At 48.0% G+C, this 20566-nt stretch overlaps 1 protein-coding gene across 1 annotated transcript in view; it reads left to right on the top strand.

The window, feature by feature from the left end:
- Positions 1–13771, top strand: part of MARCHF6 (membrane associated ring-CH-type finger 6) — a 1340093-nt gene extending 1326322 nt beyond the window's left edge. The window contains exon 26 of the mRNA XM_085606770.1: positions 13408–13771. Coding sequence (XP_085462896.1) covers positions 13408–13498 — 91 coding nt within the window. The 3' untranslated portion in view covers positions 13499–13771. The remainder of the gene's footprint in view (positions 1–13407) is intronic.
- The last annotated feature ends 6795 nt before the right edge of the window (positions 13772–20566 follow it).

Here is a 20566-nt window from a genome sequence, read left to right as displayed (position 1 = left end):
GTGATGCACAGGTTGGGTTTCGGGGCTGGTTACTGTTCATGGCTGGTTAGCCATTTCTCAGTTTGTTCGGCACAGCCAATTGGCTGCTTACTTTCTTTTCAATCCTCCGACTGTGTGCTTAGCCCAAGAGGACACCCATACGGGTTTGCCTTACCCCATGTGGGGTATTTGTGGGCATTCGGTTCTGCCGTTGTCTTGGAGTCTTTGAGCAGAGGTCCTGCTCGAAGTCCCTTGTCTCTTCCTACAGAATTCCTCGGATAACTTGCCTTATTGCAAGTTGGATTGGTCTGTCTGTATGGCATCGGGATCTGGCATGGGCCCCGTGCAGTGTAGTGTCTATCTCGCACGTCTGGTGCACCGCCTGGTCGTGGCAGTTCTTTTGCACACGGCACCCTGTTTGCCGCTATGCGGCCTGTTTCTTATTACCGCAATGCAGTTTGCTTATTGTTGTTGCTTATTGGTGCACCTACACCTTCTGTTTGGTCCTCCAAGCTACTGGTTTAGCAGAGGTTGTCTGTCATACGTGGTGGCTGCTTATTCTATAGCAGTGTCCTTAATCCCTGCTTTTGGTGGCCGCTTATCCTATAGCAGTGTCCTTAATCCCTGCTTTTTCGGTATGGGTATTTCCAAGCTTTGCTTGGGTTCATGCTGTGAACTCTCCGAGGGGTGTCGTTTCCTTGGATGTTGTTTGTAGAGTAACAACCTAGGCAATTCTTGTAGATAGCAATAGTAGATATTTTCTTTTTAATAGTCAGACCAGTTTAAGCAGTAAGACGAAAAAATGAAGATTGTGATTCTTTTTTAATTATAAGTTCTGAATACATTCACAATTAAAAACAAATTTTATTCTATACATAGTAAAAAATCATAACAAATGATAAAATAAATTGTGGGTTACATGGGGATAAAAGATAAACAAATGTGGTGGCACAACTGTTTAAAGAAAATATCTACTATTGCTATCTACAAGAATTGCCTAGGTTGTTACTCTACAAACATATGTTACCCTGTCCTAGGAATTTTCAGGGGGTCCTCATTATCTGCACAAAGTTTCCTTGGATGTTGCCTCCTTCCATTCGGGGACCTTTTCGTCTGGCCTCACTTTTGCCAGGGTAGTGCCTCGTTTTTTCTCCCACTCTGTCTTGCAGGGGACTCTTGTTGGGTCACGTTTTCATTGTTTTAACGTTTTCCCTCCTGCTCTGGCTCCCATCGGTGCGCTTACCCGATGTGTTTGTGCAGGGTCTCTCCTTCTTACAGTGTCCGTGGGTCCGACCCCGGTCTACTTATTCTGCCAGTTCTTAAGGTGTCCGCCTGCCTGGTGCACTTTTTGGGCCGCTGCCTTCTTGCAGTTGGGTGCCTCTGGGCTGCTCTGTTGCCCTACACTAGGTCCTTGCGTCCTTCGTATGGCTCCAGGGTCCACACAACATGCTTGGGTTTCTTCCTATCTTCGCTCTGGTTGGTAACGCCTCACTGCTGGTAATCTGCCTTCACATATTATAGCACCATCGCCTGGTCCTGGCGTGTCTTCTACTTTAGTGCTACCGGCATATTGCGCCATAAATTGGCATTTTGCCACTGATGTCGCTCCTGTCTTACTGGTGCCGGTGTCCACAGAGCTCCTTTTTGCTGTGCTGTTGTGCATATTAGGCCGGTATGCGAGGTCTCTGTCCTACCGGCTGCAGTATCTTATGACTTGGCTGCTGTCGCTTCCTTCTCCAACACTCGCCATATCTGGGATATGGTTTCTTCTCCATGCTGGCGCTTTCTGGGTAAGGACCAAGCTATTGCTTCTGCTGTCCCACGTGCCTTTGCGGGTACAGGTTCCTCAGTGTTCTTTCCCACTGTTTTCTTGGTCGACCGGTACTTGTTTAGGCTTCTGTCGCCACTTCAGATCCTGGAAATCTTTCCCACTCTGGGTGGGTTCATCTCCCTCTTTCAAGTCATTAACTTTCACTTCTCAACGGCCATTCTGGCTCTGGACTTCTTTTTCTCAACCCACTTTCCATACATGGGTTCTTTCCTGCTGTTCGTGGCCGCTTCTATTGCCTTTGCCTCCCACTGCTTCTGCTCCCTTTAGAGCGTCATGCTCTGGTAGTTACCTGCGCTCTGTCCTCGTTATGGTGTTAAGTCACCTTATGGACCACTAAGTTCTTTCTAGAACTTCATGGGATTCAGTCGCAGACCCGCCTCCTCTGTGGGTATGGCTTTTTACTCTATTCTAAGTTAAGGAATCTGCGGCTAGACGTCTCTATCAGATATACGAGTTACTTACCTTTGGTAATGATGTATCTCGTACATCTTCTTTGGATAATTTTGTTTCTTGTAGTAAAATTATGTCCCCTTTGGTTTTAACTAAGTAATCAAATATTTTCCTGCGTTTAATAGGGTGGTTGAGCCCTTTAACATTTAATGAAATTGCATTGAGATCTTCTGCAAAAATCTGTGACCTAGATTGTACCATCATAGAAACAATTGAAAACGGGTTATTCTAAACTTGTTCCTTATAAAATAGTGGTTAATTTTCCCGATGAATACTAAATCATTATAAAAAAAAAAAACACATCATAGATATAAGCAGTCCTGGCAAAAAAAACACTATAAATGCCAATCATAGTTATGTAAGAAAGAACCCATAGGAACTCTTGTCTAATAGGGCCAAAGTCTAGCCCGACTAATATTAGAAAGAAGACAGCAGAAAGAAGAAAAAGGAAAACCCAACCACCTCTCAACCCCCCCCCCTCCCTCCCCACCCAACTTTGCAAACCTTGCATATAGGAGGTGCGACGACAGGAGCGTCAACCTGTCGAGCGGATGGTGACTAACATCAACATTAAGATTTTCCAATACTTGTATATGAAGAAAATAAATCTAAGTAGAATATCAGAACATCCTACAAATAAAACCGGTACATATGGAAGGCCATTAAATAGATAACAGAAAGGCTCTTCTTTTTAAGCATCTTATATCGCAATAAGTGTAGCAGTAATAACCAAGCTCTATGTCTGAAGTAAGAGAACACTGCTAGGAATAAAGATCTGACCTTAAGATCCTAAACATCACATGGTCTAAACAGCGAAAGAAATCAATGATGTATTTATGCAGTATAACAATCGCTGCCTAAAGGCAAAATAAACATTATCTGTAGGCCAGTTAATAGGATTCTGTGTGTATCATGATTTCCTTTTATTGGAAGATGATTGAGTAAAATCCATTTCTTGAGGTGCGGATCCCTCTAGAAAATTCAATAAATGTTTAGGGTCTGTTAAGTAGGGATGCCGATCATTAACTATGATTCTGAATTTACTTGGGCCTACAAAGGAGAATTGAATGTTCCTAGCTCTAAGCTTGTCTCGCAAGCTAAGAAACCCCTTTCTGATGTCCACTGTAGGATTAGAAAAGTCTTCCGTGAAAATTATTTTATGGCCATTCCTAGTCAGTTGGCGTCTTTTACAAGAATAGCTTCAGTGTGTTGAAATCTCAATGGCTTGCAGATGATAGGACTTGTTAGTTGACATGAAGGAGAGTTAAAAGTAGGTACCCTATGAGCACGATCCAGCTCGAAAGGATTTGAGAATTTTATACCAGTAAACTGAGGTATCCATTCCTCTAGAAAGGCTAAGCAGGAATCCGCTGAGTCTTCTGATCCTTCCGGAACACCTAAAATCCTTATGTTACCTCTTCTGTTTCTATCTTCAAGTTCATCTGTTTGCTTCCTAAGATTGGTTGTAGTGTCACTGAGGTATTTCATTTCTTTATTAGTTTTGATAGAAACGTCTTCAACATCACTGATTCTCTGCTCAGCTACTGCTACTTTAATATTAATTGCACTCAGGTCTGCTCTATTTGCCATAAGTCATAACTGCATAGTGTCTGTATTTTGTTGAGTAGATTTGGCTAGCTCATGTACATCAGCAAGTTTTTTAAGGATTATATCCATTTAATAAACTTGTCATTTTTGTTCTAATGGTTCAGAATGCTATATCATTGACCAAATGTCTTATTGCTGTTCCTCTTCGAACTCCTGTAAAGCGCTCGGATACCCTTGGGTCTAGCCAGCGCAATATAAAACCTTTAAATTATAATAATAATTGTACTACTAACGTCTGCTTTCACTTTGATGGGCGAATCAGATATTGTAGGTTCCCTTATGTTTTTTTTAAACTGCGACCTAGCTTCTTTTTCAGCCCTACTGATGATAATTAAAGGACAGCAAAAATTCCCTCACAGATTGAATATATTTGCACAAGAGAAGGTGTGTTAAATAAACTGCCAGCAATAGTGTACAGTGTAATCAATCAGTGACACGTTCACAGCCTACCAGACTGCTGAAATAAGCCACTGTTCAGACATGTGCCGCACTGGGTCACAAGATCAGTAGAACATGGGGGTGATCTGTCACACCTCGGTGACTGTTACCAGCTTTAACATCAACATATGGCTAAACGTGAAATACTTTGGTATGTTATAAGCAAGTCCTTGATTTAATCGAAGATCCCTCTTCTTGACTCAGTTACATATCTCCTGCATCACTCAACATAAGATGTCAGCTCAGAGCTTTTCAGCCAAAGGGACTTTAACTGGGGTCAGACCATACTAAAATGGTTTTCTCATAGACAAGCACCATGTCCACTTCAGGTAGTTACTATCCTTGAGGTAATGACTGCTGCAGAACAGTGAGTTATGTACGTAAACTAAAGATAAAGTGCTAGAGATTGTCCCACATCCGTAACATTCTTCAAATCAAATTGCATGCAAAGGTTTGGAGCACTGCTTCCCAGTTGTGCCGCTTCCTACAACTCTTTGGACGCTACTTCCAGTATTACATATATCCCTCACCTCATTCACCTCACTTCCTTCGCTCCTTCCAATGTATGGAAAAATGATCGGTCAACCGATGCATCAGCAGCCCCACCAAAAGCTGGAGCCAATAGGAGTAGCCAATAACAAGCTGGGACCGGGCTGAATACCAAAAGCAAACTACACAATCCTCAAGCAGGCAATCACCCGCACTTGGACTAGTTGATATTACCGCTCCGATCCTTTAAATGCGGTCAGCGTTTAAAATGGTGATCGCTAATTGACGCCACTCCAAGACAAAGAGAACGTCCGATGGGAGCGTTATGCTGCTATTTTAGGGTCAGACTGGGAGACGCGTAGTGCATTTGTTGTCTCTCTGGGCTAAATTAAAGGTTAAACACCTCACTGGAGCTCAGTTGACGATCCAGGGGTAAAAACCCATACTTCAGCAAGGCTCGACGTGTCCTTGTCTGTCCGCCGTCTTTTGCAGCCCACAGTTAACTTCATCTGCCATTTTGAGTCGCTGTGTGTTTTTGGGACACAAACTCGATCTAAAGTCAGTAAAATGCTACTATCGCATTTAAATAGATTCAGCCTTTGACGCAGCAAGTGTTCCAATCTCGAATCCCATATTCCTCCGGCATAAACACTGCCGTCATCCATGGAAATCGATTGTTGAAGCTCCGCATTCGACAGAGCAACTGGATCAGGCAGCCATCGGCTCTGCCGTCCAAGTCACGCCCCACAAGATATTGTATCTTCTTTGGCACACTGTTTCAATGGCATTTTCTGTAGTGGCTCGCATTTTGGGGCGGAAGTGTTCAATGAAGAAACCGATGTCAGCGCATCAGTGGTGGCTTATATGGACTCCGTTGACCTCATGTCCAGAGACAACGTCAGTACGGAGTCGCTTGACGCCCTCCACCGGCGAGCAGAGGTATTGCTGAGAACGTTTTCCGGATCCAGATCGGGCGCCTGGAGTGAATTCACAAGGTAAAGAATCTGTGGCTAGACCATGTCTCTTCCAGATACAGTGTTACAGAAGGTAAGTCATTTATCCTTTATTGCCAGTTTTTAATAATTGTAATATCCATTCCCATAAGGTGGCGTTGCCTTAATCCAACAGCTTCCATTTGAATATATAGTTTGGCAGTTTCACATTTTATTCGAGTCTCTTTGAAGATTAGAAAAAGTTATGGGAATGCTTTATGATTGTGTAGTTGTGGCATTACTGAGTATGGTTCCTGTACAAATCTTTGATGGGTTTTATTCTAATGTATTGTATTTGTTTTCTGTTTTTATGGCTCATTCCAATCCGAATAACAAATGAGTAATTGATTCAGGTTGTATATTGTTATTATCTAGTTGTAGTTTGATGATTCTGTCCGCCATGTACATCATTTGCTCAGACATTATTGAAGGAATAGTCAACTGCTGATAATGAACATCAAGTGAAAGGTCACATTAAGTAGTTTGGATGTGTTACCAGTTTGTCCAGCAAAGTTTGAGAATCTTGGCGCAGGCACGAATTACATAATAAAAAAATGAATCCAAATATTCCAGAACATTAGCTATTCGAGTTTTAGCTTTATTTAATCCTATATATAATACGATTTTAACGTGAATGTCCACCCCAATCTTCTCAACAGCTTTTTCCTGGGCTGGTGACTCCAAACAAACCCATGAAAGTATTATCGGAGTTAAAGTTTCCAGATTTCTTGTCCTAGCTCATCCTGTTTAACAACCACTCACTCAGTCGCCCTTCCTAGAATTTGTCAGCACACATGCCCTGTCTCTCTGAGTCCCATTAACTTTAAAAATGCCTGTAGGCCCACCCTGTGAAGTAGCCACAATCTGAAAGAAACACGTTAGTTAGATTCCTCACCTTAGAATATCCCCAGGCGTCAGACTGGATCCGGAAGATTTTTCGTCAGCAATACCCCTTGCGCGTCGCTAGGCGTCGTCTGCGGCTCCGCGTCCGTCGTTGGCGTCGTGCGCCGTAATAACGTCGTCGGAGTACTTAGACGCCGCCCTCGCGCGCTGACGTCAGTTCTTCTTTTTTCCGCGCCAGTAAGCGCCGATCCGGGAGAGCTACCCCTTTTAGTCTTTTTTGACTAAATATTTAGATCACTCTTGATCCTTGTCAATCGACATCTGGTGCCGGTAGGATGCCTGGGTTCAAGGCTTGCGACGATTGCCACCGACTGATGTCGGTGACTCTACTGTTTGGGCCTCGACCACGACGCGGACTCGTGCTCCGATTGTCAGGCCCTGACCTCGAAAGCTAGGCGGGAGCGGTCCCGTAAGCTTCTCGAGCTCCGACACTCGGCTCCGCGCCCTTCTCGATCCCGGTCCAGGAGGAGGTCCAAGGATCGGTCGCGGAGCCGCGACAGACGTCATCGCTCGTCTGGCTCGAAGTCTTCGGGTAAGTCCAAGCGATCTAAGAAGTCCAAGAGGCGACACCGCTCTTCGGACTCCCCTCGCCGGTCGCGCGACTCGGCCGAGGGTCAGGGTGGTTCCACCCCCGCGGCTCCGCAGGAGCCGCAGGCGCCGCGCACGTCCCCATACCCGCCAGACCCTGGGACTGACGCGGCACCGGCGGAGATCGCTGCCTTCCTCTCGGCCATGAGGAAACTGCCTCCGCCGTCGACGCCCGCCAGCGTGCCTTCGGGCCCCGCGGACTCGATTGGGCGACCTTGCGCGCCGGCGGCTCCGGTTCCGGCACCGTTGGGGGCTCCGGCCCCGACGCCGCAGGTCCCCGAGGGGCCCATGCCTGGGCCCCCGTCGACGCCTGTCGACCTCGTAACGCCTCCTTCGCCGGCGCCGACTCCGATTCCACCCTCGACGCTGACTCCGGTCGACGTCGTTCCCCGGTTCCCCGGTTCAGCCCCTGTCCGGACCCGACGCCGATGCGGCGCCCACCGACGCCGCATCCGACGCCGCTCGAGACTCACTATGTCTATCGTCCGGCTCCGATCATTCCACCTGTTTACCAGGAATCAGATGACGGGGGCGACTGGGAGGGGTCCGATGACCCTATGGCCGTTCAGGCTCAACTGTCACAGGACTGGGCGGATGAACTGGGGGAGGCCAGTGGTCTGGATACCACACCGGACACTGGATTCATCTCTCCTCCGACTGTGGCTTCGGAGGAGGGTGCAGCTTTTTCTGTGGTGCTGCGCGAGGCAGCCGAAGCCCTTGGGCTTGAGCTGCCTGCCGTGGCTGTGAGGACTAACATCCTCACTGAGGTGCTTCAGTCTGCAGCATGCTCCACTGAGCCTCTGCTGCCATTCAATGAGGCCCTCACTGACGTTCTGCAGGGCACCTGGTCCAAGCCCTCCACAGTCCCTCCTGTGGATAGAAACGTCGCCAAGCGCCACCGCCCTGCTCCGGGCGACCACAGTTTTCTGTCGCAACATCCCACCCCGAGAGCCTGGTTATCCAGGCCTCTACCTCCCAAACCTCCTTCCCGTCCGCTCCTCCGGACCGGGATTCTAAGAGACTGGAACAGTTTGGCAAAAAGCTGTTCTCCTCCCTCAGTTTAGGCCTGCGGTCTTTAAACACCGCCTGTCTCTTGGACCGTTTCTCCAACTCTCTGTGGGATACGGTGGAGGACGTGCTGCCCCTGTGCCCGGAGGAGGCCCGGACACGACTTTCCCAGGCTCTGGCCGATGGGAGGGATGCAGCGCGCCATGCAATCCGGTGTGGACTTGACACCACGGACTCGCTGGGTAGGGCGATTTCCACCACGGTGGCGCTTCGGCGTCACGCCTGGCTGCGGTCCACGTCCTTTTCGGGGGATGTCCAGAGCACTCTCATGGACATGCCCTTTGATGGCGCTCGCCTTTTTGGTGAGAAAGCGGACAGTGCGCTGTCTCGCTTTAAGGACTCCCGGGCTACGGCCACGTCCTTGGGCCTTTCGGCCCCGCGGCCGCAAGCTTCCGCTTTTCGCCTCTTTCGTGGCCAAGGAAGGGGCGCCTCCTCACGTCCGCAGAGCCACCGGCCGCAGACCCAACCTGGTCGCGGACGTGGTTTCCGCCGAGGCGGTTCTGGAGGACGACGCGGTCAGTCCACATCCACCCCGGCAGCATCCGCCTCAAAGCCTTCCTAGTCCGAGCTTTCAGGCCCATTCATCGCCAGTGGGAGGCAGAGTTCGCCATCACCTGCTCCACTGGCGTACCATCACTTCGGACAGGTGGGTGCTGCAAATCGTCCGAAGGGGCTACTCCCTCCCCTTCGAGACGACCCCTCCAGCCATGCCACCGCAGCACCACCGTATCTCGGGGGATCATTTGCATCTTCCGCGAGAGGAAGTTTCGGCCCTCTTGGCCAAAGAGGCCGTCGAGCGCGTTCCGAGCCCAGAAGTAGGTCGTGGTTGTTATTCCCACTACTTTCTGGTTCCCAAGAAGGGCAAAGGGGGCCTACGCCCTATCTTGGACCTCAGGAACGTCAATGCCTTCCTCCGGAAGGAACGGTTCAAAATGTTGACTTTGGCTCAGGTTCTAGCTGCACTCGACCCTGGAGACTGGATGGTAGCATTGGACTTGCAGGACGCATATTTCCACATCCCCGTCCTGCCGGCCCACCGGCGTTACCTGCGGTTCACGGTGGGCCAGGAGCATTTTCAGTTCACCGTGCTCCCCTTCGGCCTCACCAGTGCCCCTCGGGTGTTAACGAAAGTGATGGCGGTGGTCGCAGCTCATCTGCGCAGATCAGGGGTTCCAGTCTTCCCCTATCTCGACGACTGGTTGTTGAAGGCGGGCTCGCCCCAGACAATCGTCTCCCACCTCCAGACTACGGCGGATCTCCTGCATTTGCTGGGGTTTTCCATCAACGTGCCGAAGTCACACCTGAGTCCCTCTCAGAAGCTCCTCTTCATCGGAGCGGTTCTCGATTCGGCGCAGTTCCGGGTCTATCTGCCGGAACAGCGGGCCCGGGATATTCAGGCCCTGATTCCCATCTTTCGGCCTCTATCCTGGGTTTCGGTCAGGCTAGTGTTGCGGCTTCTGGGGCTGATGGCCTCCTGCATCCTACTAGTGCATCACGCCAGGCGGCGCATGCGGGCTCTGCAGTGGGACCTGAAGTTTCAGTGGGCCCAGCATCACGGCAACCTGTCCGACCATGTCTTGATCTCGGAGGGCACTGCACAGCAGTTGCAGTGGTGGCTCACGGACCACGATTGGGTCACGGGCAAGAGCCTCTCCCTACCCCTACCGGAGCATGTCGTAGTGACGGATGCGTCCCTCCTGGGATGGGGTGGCCATATGGGAGAGGCGGAGATCAGAGGCCTCTGGTCTCCGGCGGAGTCTCGCCTCCACATCAACTTTTTGGAGCTGAGAGCGATCCGACTTGCACTGAAAGCTTTCCTTCCCTCTGTCAGGGGAAGTGTCGTGCAGGTGTTCATGGACAACACCACCGCCATGTGGTATTGCAACAAACAGGGCGGGGTGGGGTCGTGGACCCTTTGTCAGGAGGCTCTGCGCCTCTGGACGTGGCTGGAACACCAGGGCGTCACCCTAGTGGTTCAACATCTGGCGGGCTCTCTGAACGCCAGAGCAGACGAACTCAGCCGCCGGTGCATGATGGATCACGAATGGCGTCTGAACTCCGAAGTGGCGCAAGGTCTCTTTCAGCAGTGGGGAGAGCCTTGGTTAGATCTATTCGCCACCGAAGAGAACGCGCAATGTCAGCAGTTCTGTGCGTTGGAATTTCCAAGGCGGCACTCGCTCGGCGACGCTTTTCGTCACGAGTGGAGTTGCGGTCTGTTGTACGCCTTTCCGCCTATACCACTTCTGCCCAGAGTGCTGAAGAAGATCAGGCACGACCGGGCCCAAGTCATCTTGGTGGCTCCGGATTGGGCACGAAGGTACTGGTATCCCGAGCTACTCAGTATGTTGACCGATCCTCCGATACGTCTGCCCCTTCGGGAGGATCTTCTGTCGCAGCAGCAGGGGACGGTCCTCCACCCGAACCTGTCCAGCCTCCACCTCCATGCGTGGAGATTGAGCGGCGGCAGTTGATGCCATTTGACTTGCCTCCTGAAGTCTGTGATATCATTCTGGCAGCCAGGCGTCCCTCCACAAAACCGGTATACGCCTGCCGGTGGAACAAATTTGTGGCATGGTGCACAGGAAAGGCTGTGGATCCCCTTTCCGCCCCTCTTTCTGAGGTTCTCCTCTTTCTTCTTTCTTTGGCCCGGCAGGGCTCTGCCCTGGGCACCTTGAAAGGTTATCTTGCTGCCCTCTCTGCCTTCTTACGGCTTCCTGATCAGCCTTCTCTTTTCAAGTCCCCTGTGGTTCAACGCTTTCTTAAAGGCATTACTCATACGTTCCCTCCTGTTCCTTTCGTAATGCCTCAGTGGGACTTGAATCTTGTTCTCTCACATTTCTGATGTGCGCTCCCTTTGAGACTCTTCACAATTGTCCTCTTCGTCTTCTGACGCTTAAGACTGCTTTCCTGGTAGCCATCACCTCGGCTAGACGGGTGAGTGAGCTCCAGGCTCTTTCGTCCAAGCCTCCTTTTCTATCTGTTCATCCGAACAAGGTTGGCCTCGTCCCTCCTTTCTACCGAAAGTGGTGACTCCCTTTCATCTTGGGCAATCTGTCACCTTGCCCACCTTCTTTCCGCCTCCGCATCCTTCCAAAGAGGAAGAGAGGCTCCACCGTCTGGACCCCAAACATGCGCTCTCCTTTTATTTGGACCGCACAAAACAGTTCCGGGTGGACGACCAACTTTTCGTTGGATACGTGGATGCTAAGAAGGGAAAGGCTGTGCACAAACGTACCATCTCCCGGTGGGTCGTTTTGTGCATCAAAATCTGTTACTCCTTGGCAAAAAAGGAACCGCCTGTTGGGCTGCGCGCCCATTCTACTCGGGCCACAGCGGCTACTACTGCTTTGGGACGGGGAGTCCCTTTGCAGGACATCTGTCAGGCGGCTACGTGAGCTTCGCTACACATGTTTGCCAGGCACTATTGCCTAGACAGCCAAGTCTGGAGGGATGGCTTCTTTGGCCGTTCTGTCCTCCAGGACTTTCTGGTGTGATCTTAGTTCGCAGACCCACCACCGGGGATGGTATTGCTTGGGTATCTATTCTAAGGTGAGGAATCTAACTAACGTGTTTCTTTCAGATGAACAAGTTACTTACCTTCGGTAACGATGTATCTGTAAGAAACATTAGTTAGTTAGATTCCTCACCGACCCACCCATCCTCTCCGTTCTGCGAACTGACATCTAGGGTTAAGGTTGTCCTTTTCAGGCCCCTAGACTTTTTTGGCACCAGTGTCGGTCTCTTGCATGGCTCTGCGTTCCTGGCGCGGAAAGCTATGTACAAGAACTGATGTCAGCGCGCGAGGGCGGCGTCTAAGTACTCCGACGTCATTCCGGCGCACGACGCCAACGACGGACGCGGAGCCGCAGACGACGCCTAGCGACGCGCAAGGGGTATTGCTGACGAAAAATCTTCCGGATCCAGTCTGACGCCTGGGGATATTCTAAGGTGAGGAATCTAACTAACTAATGTTTCTTACATCGTTACATCGTTACCGAAGGTAAGTAACTTGTTCTTCAGGGCCCGTGCTGTGATTGATAATAAATGCCACTAGGCATAGTGATTCAATTCTTCCTCTTCTATAGGAGTCTTCAGGTGATTTATCACCCACTGAGTGTGTGCCAGTCTGTACTACTAATGTACAGGCAGCGCTGCTCTCGGTGTGGGGGTGTACCATTCACAGCCTCTGCCTAAATGCCCTAATAATGCAGTCATGGACGTGGTCAAGTCAGTTTTGGGAACAAAGTGAATAAGACCCAGGCCACCAGCACTGCAACTGCAGCTGAAGGATACACGTGAAGTTCTCAGCCTACCAGCAGAAATGTAGTGCCACAGCAGCAGACACCGCCCTCCTCACCCCAGCAGCACCAGAGCAATCCAATGAGTGCCTGCCCGTGGTCACACCGACAGAGCTGATCACAGCCAGGGACAGGTGCTCACCAGCCTGCTACGAGTGTGATCTAATGCTGTCACACTTCATTTTCTATCGGCACTGTCTCAGTTTGTGGCAGCAGAACTAGGGCAGGGCAGGGCAGCACTCATGATTGGCACACCAAGCCCCAAATGGCTGTCCTGTAGGCTGATCCACAGTTTGAATGGCACTTCCCACAAAGCAATGTCTGAAGGTGGTTGGCCTAAAGTCCCTTTCCATGAATTCTATTTTAATGTATTACACATGAGCTCTGGCAGACAGCAAAAACTATCTTTATTCAAGACCTAAAAATATCAGTGATATTGAACAGCTGCACAGACAATCTGCCCTGTACTTCATTCCTACATGGTGCAATGGACGAGAGAAGTATTTAAAAAGTTTAAAAATCTTAAAGGAATCTAAAATGTCTATGAAAATGTTTTAGTAGGATAAATCCATTCTCCAATGTCCTTTGTCATTGTAGCTAGCTGCCATCTTGAATTAATAAAACGATGTATAATATAACTTTTGGATAGTCCGTGTTTGTGCAACCATAGTGCATCATACGTTTGGATGCACTTGCTGGTGTAGTATATGTATTGTGATGATTTACCACTGTTGATGCTATATTTTAACTCTAATCACTGTAGGTACCTTGTTGGACAGCGACTGGTGAATTACGAGCGGAAATCTGGTAAAACAAGTTCTTCACCACCATTCTCGCAGGCTTCACAGGAATAGAAGAATCTGACCTTCACATAAACTTTTTGAAATCTTTCTCCTCTGAGCAGTTTTTTTCTCCAACAATGTTCTGAAGGTTCAGATAGTGGTTACAAACCCTGCTCACCGATCTACGTTTTCCTGACATCAACATCTATCTGTAAATGTGTAAATAGGATCACATCACCTGAAAACTTTGGTTTCATAAAAAATGATTTATATTGTACAACTCTAAGGAGACATCAAGAAAGATCACAAGTGTATATTAATTTATTAAATCTGATTGTCACTTTATTCCGGACAGCTGTTTTGTGAATGTGGGGCTGGCGTGCAAAATGTTGCAAAAGATGAGGTTTAATATTAATGGTCACTTGGAAGATATTCACAGAAATTATCATTATTGAAGAATTTTACTGGCTCGGGTACTCTCAGTGCCTGGGTCTGTATATTTTTATTTTGGATATGGAGGGGGGGCAGGGGTACTTTACCAAAAATGAGAAACGCAAACATACTTGAGCTGTACGTTGGTGAGAGAATGTGATCAATGTAGATTGTCATTTATATTTTTTGTGTTTTAAAGGGTAGGATGACGGGGATCTGCAAAGGAACTAAATGACACCAAAGCTGTTGTTCATGTCTATTGACTGACAGCTATGTCTAATGTGTTTCTGGGTTGGTAATGTACAGTTTACAAGTAGATAACTGTAGGCAGGGTTTACATGGAGAAAAAATCCAATTTTGAAAATATAAATTAAATGTGCTTACTCAAAAATGAATTTTCTGACGCTGGTAGTCAGAAATGAGAGACATTAAACTGATAAAGGTGCCTCTAAGATCCAGGCTTTGGAGGAAAACATTTTTTAACCGACAACTTGAGGGAATATGGACTAGTCTTAATATACTCATTATATCACCCCCTTAACTCAGATCTGTACAACTTCACAAACCGCATCTGTCTGTGTTCTCATCTAACTTTATTGAGTAAATATATTCAGGTGCATCGGAAATCTCATGTGTGCGGGAGCAGGCTCCTGTCATATGCGTTGTCACAAACGCCCCACTGCAATGTGCACATCAAATATTATTGTGAACAAGAAAAATGTAAGAATGCCGGCTGACTGGAAATGTTTTACGAAACGATTTAGTGAAACGTATTTTTGCTTATGAGAAAATTGGAGGAAACTACTGACTGCGTCGCTCCTTGTTCACAACGTGTACAGAGAGAAAATCATGATTGCATCGCCGTATCAATTCATAAACCAAAGGTAACTTCTAAAACATGCTCGAGTGATATAGGCAGCAGTAGTACCTATTTGGATAATTCATACAGTATTAAAGTAAGTTGAAACTGCTTCTCTGCGTCCCAATTGTTGATTTCACTGATCAGTTGTTACACAGTAAAATGAAAATTAGTCTGTCAATCAGGACCTACAATGTATCCAATGTAAGCAAGAATTTTATTTTGAAGTCCTGCAGCGTCGCATGCAGACCCGGCTCTAGGATATTATCTGTAGGAGGGCCAGAAAGAAGCATGAGTGGGCCATGAAGATGAATAGGTACTGGCCAAAGAACAAAGTATTTGATCGATATGATATGTTCGAGGCATGTGAGGTGTAGATCACACGCTTTGCATACTCCTGCCATATGTGTTGGGTCTGGATGTTTGCAGTTTGTTTTTCTTCGAAGAAGTCTTTTCCAGTCACGAGGTAAGTGGTGACTCCTTTCGGTGATAGAGCGCATGGGCACCGACTTCATTGTTACATTGTTTTTTTTCCGCCATCGAGTTCGGACCTGAATTGTTGCGCTCCGGTTCAACACTGTTTCTTCGGTTTCCCTCGGTGTGCAAGACACTCGCCCTCCACGGTATTATTTTTGATCACGTATCCCATTCTCCGCGTATCGTATTTACTTCTAAAAAAACCTCTTTCGATCTGGAAGCTCGTGGAAGGCCATCGGGCATACCTGCGTCAGTCCGCCTCGCAGTCGATGGAACGGACTCCATTCAAATTCTGCCCTCTGTGGCACGTGAAGTTTCCGAGCACCGACTCACACAAAGTGTGCAACCTGTGCTTGTCTCTGGATCACAGAGAACAGGACTGCGATGCGTGCAAGGCTTTCCGCTCCAAGAAGACTCTTCATGACTGTCGGGTGGGTTTTGCGACATGCAGAGCCAACACGCAAGTTCCATTCCGGACCTCTTCGGAGAGGATTCGGAACAAGAAACTTAAGACGCCATGGGAGCCTAAGAAGAACAGGATCCCCTCTCTGACTACGGCTCCGAGGGGGACGACGAAATCCCGCAAGTGCAGCGTACCATGAGTACAGATCCTCCCTTGCCCAAAAGTCCACCTCCGTCCAAGAAGAAGGCTCCGGTCCAACACCCGCCTCCTGGCTATGGTCGGCACCGAGAACATGTTTCCGATTCCCTGCCATCCGTCTCGGCACCGAAACACACCCAAAAGCGGCTCTGAGCCGAGCCACCCGAAAAAGGCTCCGTTCCGAAACCTTTAGGATCGAAGTCAAAGCCAGGCTCCGGCCTGCCCCCTTTGTCGCCAAAAACACTTTTGGATCAGAAAATGTCAAGATCCAAAACCTCGGCAACAAAACCATCGGCACCGAAATAACTGAACGTGCTGATTCCATCTCAAGAACAACATTTTGATGCTCCGCCTACCAAACAGGTTCCGAAACAGAGACAGTTGTACATCCATCCAACTACTGGACATAGCACCACAAAAATGACCCTGAAAAGGAAACCTGACACAGAGGAGACCTACCACATTCTTTTAAAGAGGAAGAATGTCTGGAGTAATCCTTCTCCTCCTCTTCTATCTCCTCCTTCTCCTCAGCCTCAATCTTTAATAATTTCACCTGAGCACTCCCCACCACATACACCCGAAGATCAGGATGATGGGGATGGGGCTGGGGACAATGCACCATTACTCCCAGACCCATGGGCAGATTATAATACTGACTCTCCCACAGGGAATGATCCTGACTTGTACCCTACCAAGCCCTCTCCACTAGATGACAGCTGGGGAAAGCTGCCACCTACCATGGTGTACAGCTGCACAAAGAATCCCTTGAAGAGGATTTCCTTTTTGAAACCCTTAGCAGCACACAAAAGTCATCGCACACATTCCCCATGCTCAATGGTATGATCAGGCACGTTGATGACATATTTAATGACCCCGTCAGGGTCCGTATCCTTACCCCTAGGGTAGATAAAAAGTACAAGTCAGCACCATCTGACCCAGCGTACATAAAGGGACAATTACCATTGGACTCCCTAGTGGTGTCCAACGCACGTAAAAGGGCCAACTCCCAAACTGCAAGAGATGCTCCACCCCCAGATAAAGAATTGAAGCTTAAGGACGAATCGGAGAAAAGGGTAGCCTCTCAGGCAGCAAACTTCTGCCGTATCTCTAACACGCAAGCGCTGCTCGCAAGGTATGACAGGGTGCATTGGGACGAGATGGAGCATTTGCTCCATTTCTGCCCAATGAACGTAAATCTAAAGCACAAAACCTAGGGCGTTAGTAACAGCTCATTTCAAATAATGCAATCAGGTGCTCGCTAGATGCTGCAGACACTGCCGCTAGAGCTGTAAACACCAGCGTCCTTTTAAGAAGGCACACCTGGCAACGTATCTCAGGTTTTAAACCTGAGGTTCAGACTTCCATACTGAACACACCCTTTGACAAAGAACACCTCTTTGACCTGGTGGTAGATACCTCACTGAAAACAATGAAGAAAGACACTGAAGTGGCCAAATGCATGCAAGCCCTTCAACTAACACAATCACGTGGTTCCTTTTGGAGCTCCTTCTACCGTGGAGGGTCCAAAAATACCTCCTCAGAGACCACCACCATGTACAAGGGCAACAACCAACCCTCTGCCTCTAAGGGTTATTTCAGAGGGGGTTACAGAGGCAACAACGGCAAAGGTAGAGGCAGAGGCTCAAATACATGCACCTCCCCCTCCAAAACATAGCAGTGACTTCCCTACACTCGCCCCCCCGCCAACCATTTAACACCTGTCAGGGACGACGGCAGTCCATAACAGACAACAGGGTACTGGAAATTATCTGTTCTGGTTACTGCCTGGAGTTCACCAACCATCGTCCAAACATTCCCCCAAGGTCACACAAACTCTCACCGGTTCACCTATACTTCCTCAAACAAGGGGTTAAGTCTCTTCTTTTAAAAGTGGCTATAGAGCCCGTACCATCACAATAGTACGGGTTGGGAGTGTACTCATTTTACTTTCAAATACCCAAAAAAGACGTTTCTCTCAGACCAATATTGGACCTAGAAGAACTAAATCTTTACATACAGTCAGAGCATTTTCATATGGTAACACTTTAACAAGTACTAACACTTCTGCAAAAGGGCGACTTTCTGTCTACTTCAGACTTAAAGGGCACCTATCTCCATATTCCAATCCATCCCGCTCATCACAAATTTCTCAGATTTGGGATAGCGGTTCAACATTACCAGGTCAAGGTACTCCTGTTCTAAGTCACCACTGCCCTTAGAGTCTTTACAACGTGTCTGGCGGTAGTCGCTGCTCACCTAAGAAGACAACACATCCATGTCTTCCTGTGCTTGGATGACTGGCTCATCAAAGCCAGTACATATCCAAAGTGTCTCCAGCACACTTTCAGAACAATTCAGTTACTACATCAACTGGAGTTCAGTCAATGTGCTAAAATCACATCTCCAGCCTGCCAATACGCAAAACTACATAGGAGCCACATTGAATGCTTAAAAGGCTCTGGCGTTCAGGCTTAAGTTCTCCAGTTTCAATCCAATCACTCGCTTCCAGCTAGGGTGTATATGCAACTACTGGGAACGATGGCATCTTGCATCATGATTGTCCCCATGCCAGGCTGCACATGCGCCCCCTTCAGGAATACTTAAGAGAGTCAGTGGAACCAATCACAGGGTCTGTTAACAGAGCTAGTGTTGGTAGGCACCCGTACTCGTCGCTCTCTGCAGTGGTGGAACACTTAAAATGTATAAAAAAGAAGGCCCTTCATAGACCCGATTCCATAGACAGTACTAACAGTGGACCCGTCCCTCACTGGCTGGGGAGCTCATCTTCAGCACCACACAGTGCAAGGCCTATGGAGCCAACAGCAAAAGTTGCTCCACATCAATCATCTAGAGCTGCTTGCAATCTTTCTAGCTCTCAAGGCATTTCAAACTCACCTGGTTGACAAATGGCAAAGCTGTCTTAGTTTGTACGGACAACATGACAGCTATGTATTATATACAAAAACAGGGGGGGGGGGCGCACTCTCTCCAACTGTCCCACTTAACCCAAGACATCTGGAGTTGGGCCATTCACCACAAAATCTGTCTCCTAGCGGAACACCTCCCAGGAGTGAACAACAAGATCGCAGACCTCCTCAGCAGACAGAGGCAGCAAATACACAAATGGAAACTTCACCCTGAGGTTCTTCTCCCATACTTCCAAAGTTGGGGAGTCCCTCAGATAGATCTGTTTGCCACACACCAAAACGCAAAATGCCAAAGCTTTGCCTCCAGGTACCCACACCCGCTCTCCAAGGGCAGTGCACTATGGATGAACTGGTCAGGGATATATAGCCTATGTTTTTCCGCCTCTCCCACTCACTCCATTAGTGGTTCGGAAGCTCAGGCAAACATCCCTCACACTGATCCTAGTAGTTTCCACATGGGCCCGTCAGCCTTGGTTCACAACTCTGCTGGAACTGTCTCTGGTCCCGCATCAAAAGCTGCACCTAACATCCAGTCTCCTCACACAGAGCCATGGAGAAATCAGAAACCCAGATCCCAAACAACTGAACCTCGCAATCTGGCTCCTGAAGTCATAGAGTTTGGTTATCTGAACCTTCCACCAGACTTCATGGACATCATCATGGAGGCCAGACGGCCTACCACAAGAGCCTGTTACGCAGCTAAATGGAAACGCTTTGTTATTTATTGCAATAACAATCACATCAACCCTCTTAATGCTTCAATACAAAACATCATCTGCTATCTGTTACACTTGCAGCACTCAGCATTGGCTTACACCTCCATCAGGCTAAATCTCGCTGCAATACCTGCGTATCTACAAAATAGGCAATATTTATCGCTTTTCAGAGTGCCCATAATGAAAGCGTTCATGGAAAGACTTAAGAGGCATACCACCAAGACTCCCACCTGCCCCAGTGTGGAATCTTAACATAGTCCTCAAAAGATTATTGGGGCCACCTTTTGAACCCCTGTTTAAATGCGAGCCACAGTTTCTCTCTTGGAAAACTGCTTCTTTTCTCATTGCATTCACTTCACTGAGGAGAGTGGGTGAACTACAGGAACTAACCATAGAAGAACCTTTTTTCCAAATGCAAAGAGACAAAGTGGTTCTTCATACAAATCCCAAATTTCTACCTTAGGTAGTATCTGCATTTCACATAAATCAGTCGGTAGAATTACCTGTATTCTTCCCTCAACCTGATTCTGTTGCAGAACGAGCTCTACACACCTTAGATGTCAAAAGAGCTCTTTTATATTACATCAAAAGAACAAACTCATTTTGTAAAATCAAACAACTTTTTGTTGCTTTTGCACCACCACAAAAGGGCAATCCTATCTCCAAATCGGGTATTGCAAGGTGGATTGTTAAATGCATTCAATTTTGTTATGCAAATGCAAAAAGAACTCAAACTCTACCCCCTAGAGCGCATTCCACTCGAACGTTTGGGGCTACTATGAATTTCTTAGGAAACATCCCCATAGTTGACATTTGCAAAGCTGCAACATGGTCTACACCGCACACATTCACCAAGCACTATTGTGTAGATGTGTTAGTGAGACAACAAGCTAATGTGGACCAAGCAGTACTTAAAACACTATTTCAGACAACTCCAGCAAGTACAGGTTTGCCACCCCTTAGGGTGAATACTGCTATGTAGTCTATGCAAAGCATGTGATCTACAGCTCACATGCCTCAAACTGATAATGTTAAGTACCCAGTAAGCATCTGTTCTTGGCATGTATAGCTGTAGATTTACATGCGCCCACCCTCCTCTCCGGGTACTTGTAACTGCAGCAGTTTTTT

This window comes from Triturus cristatus, chromosome 5_2 (assembly GCF_964204655.1).
Source record: "Triturus cristatus chromosome 5_2, aTriCri1.1, whole genome shotgun sequence".
Classification (NCBI taxonomy): domain Eukaryota; kingdom Metazoa; phylum Chordata; class Amphibia; order Caudata; family Salamandridae; genus Triturus; species Triturus cristatus.
This window is presented reverse-complemented; position numbering and strand designations above follow the sequence as displayed.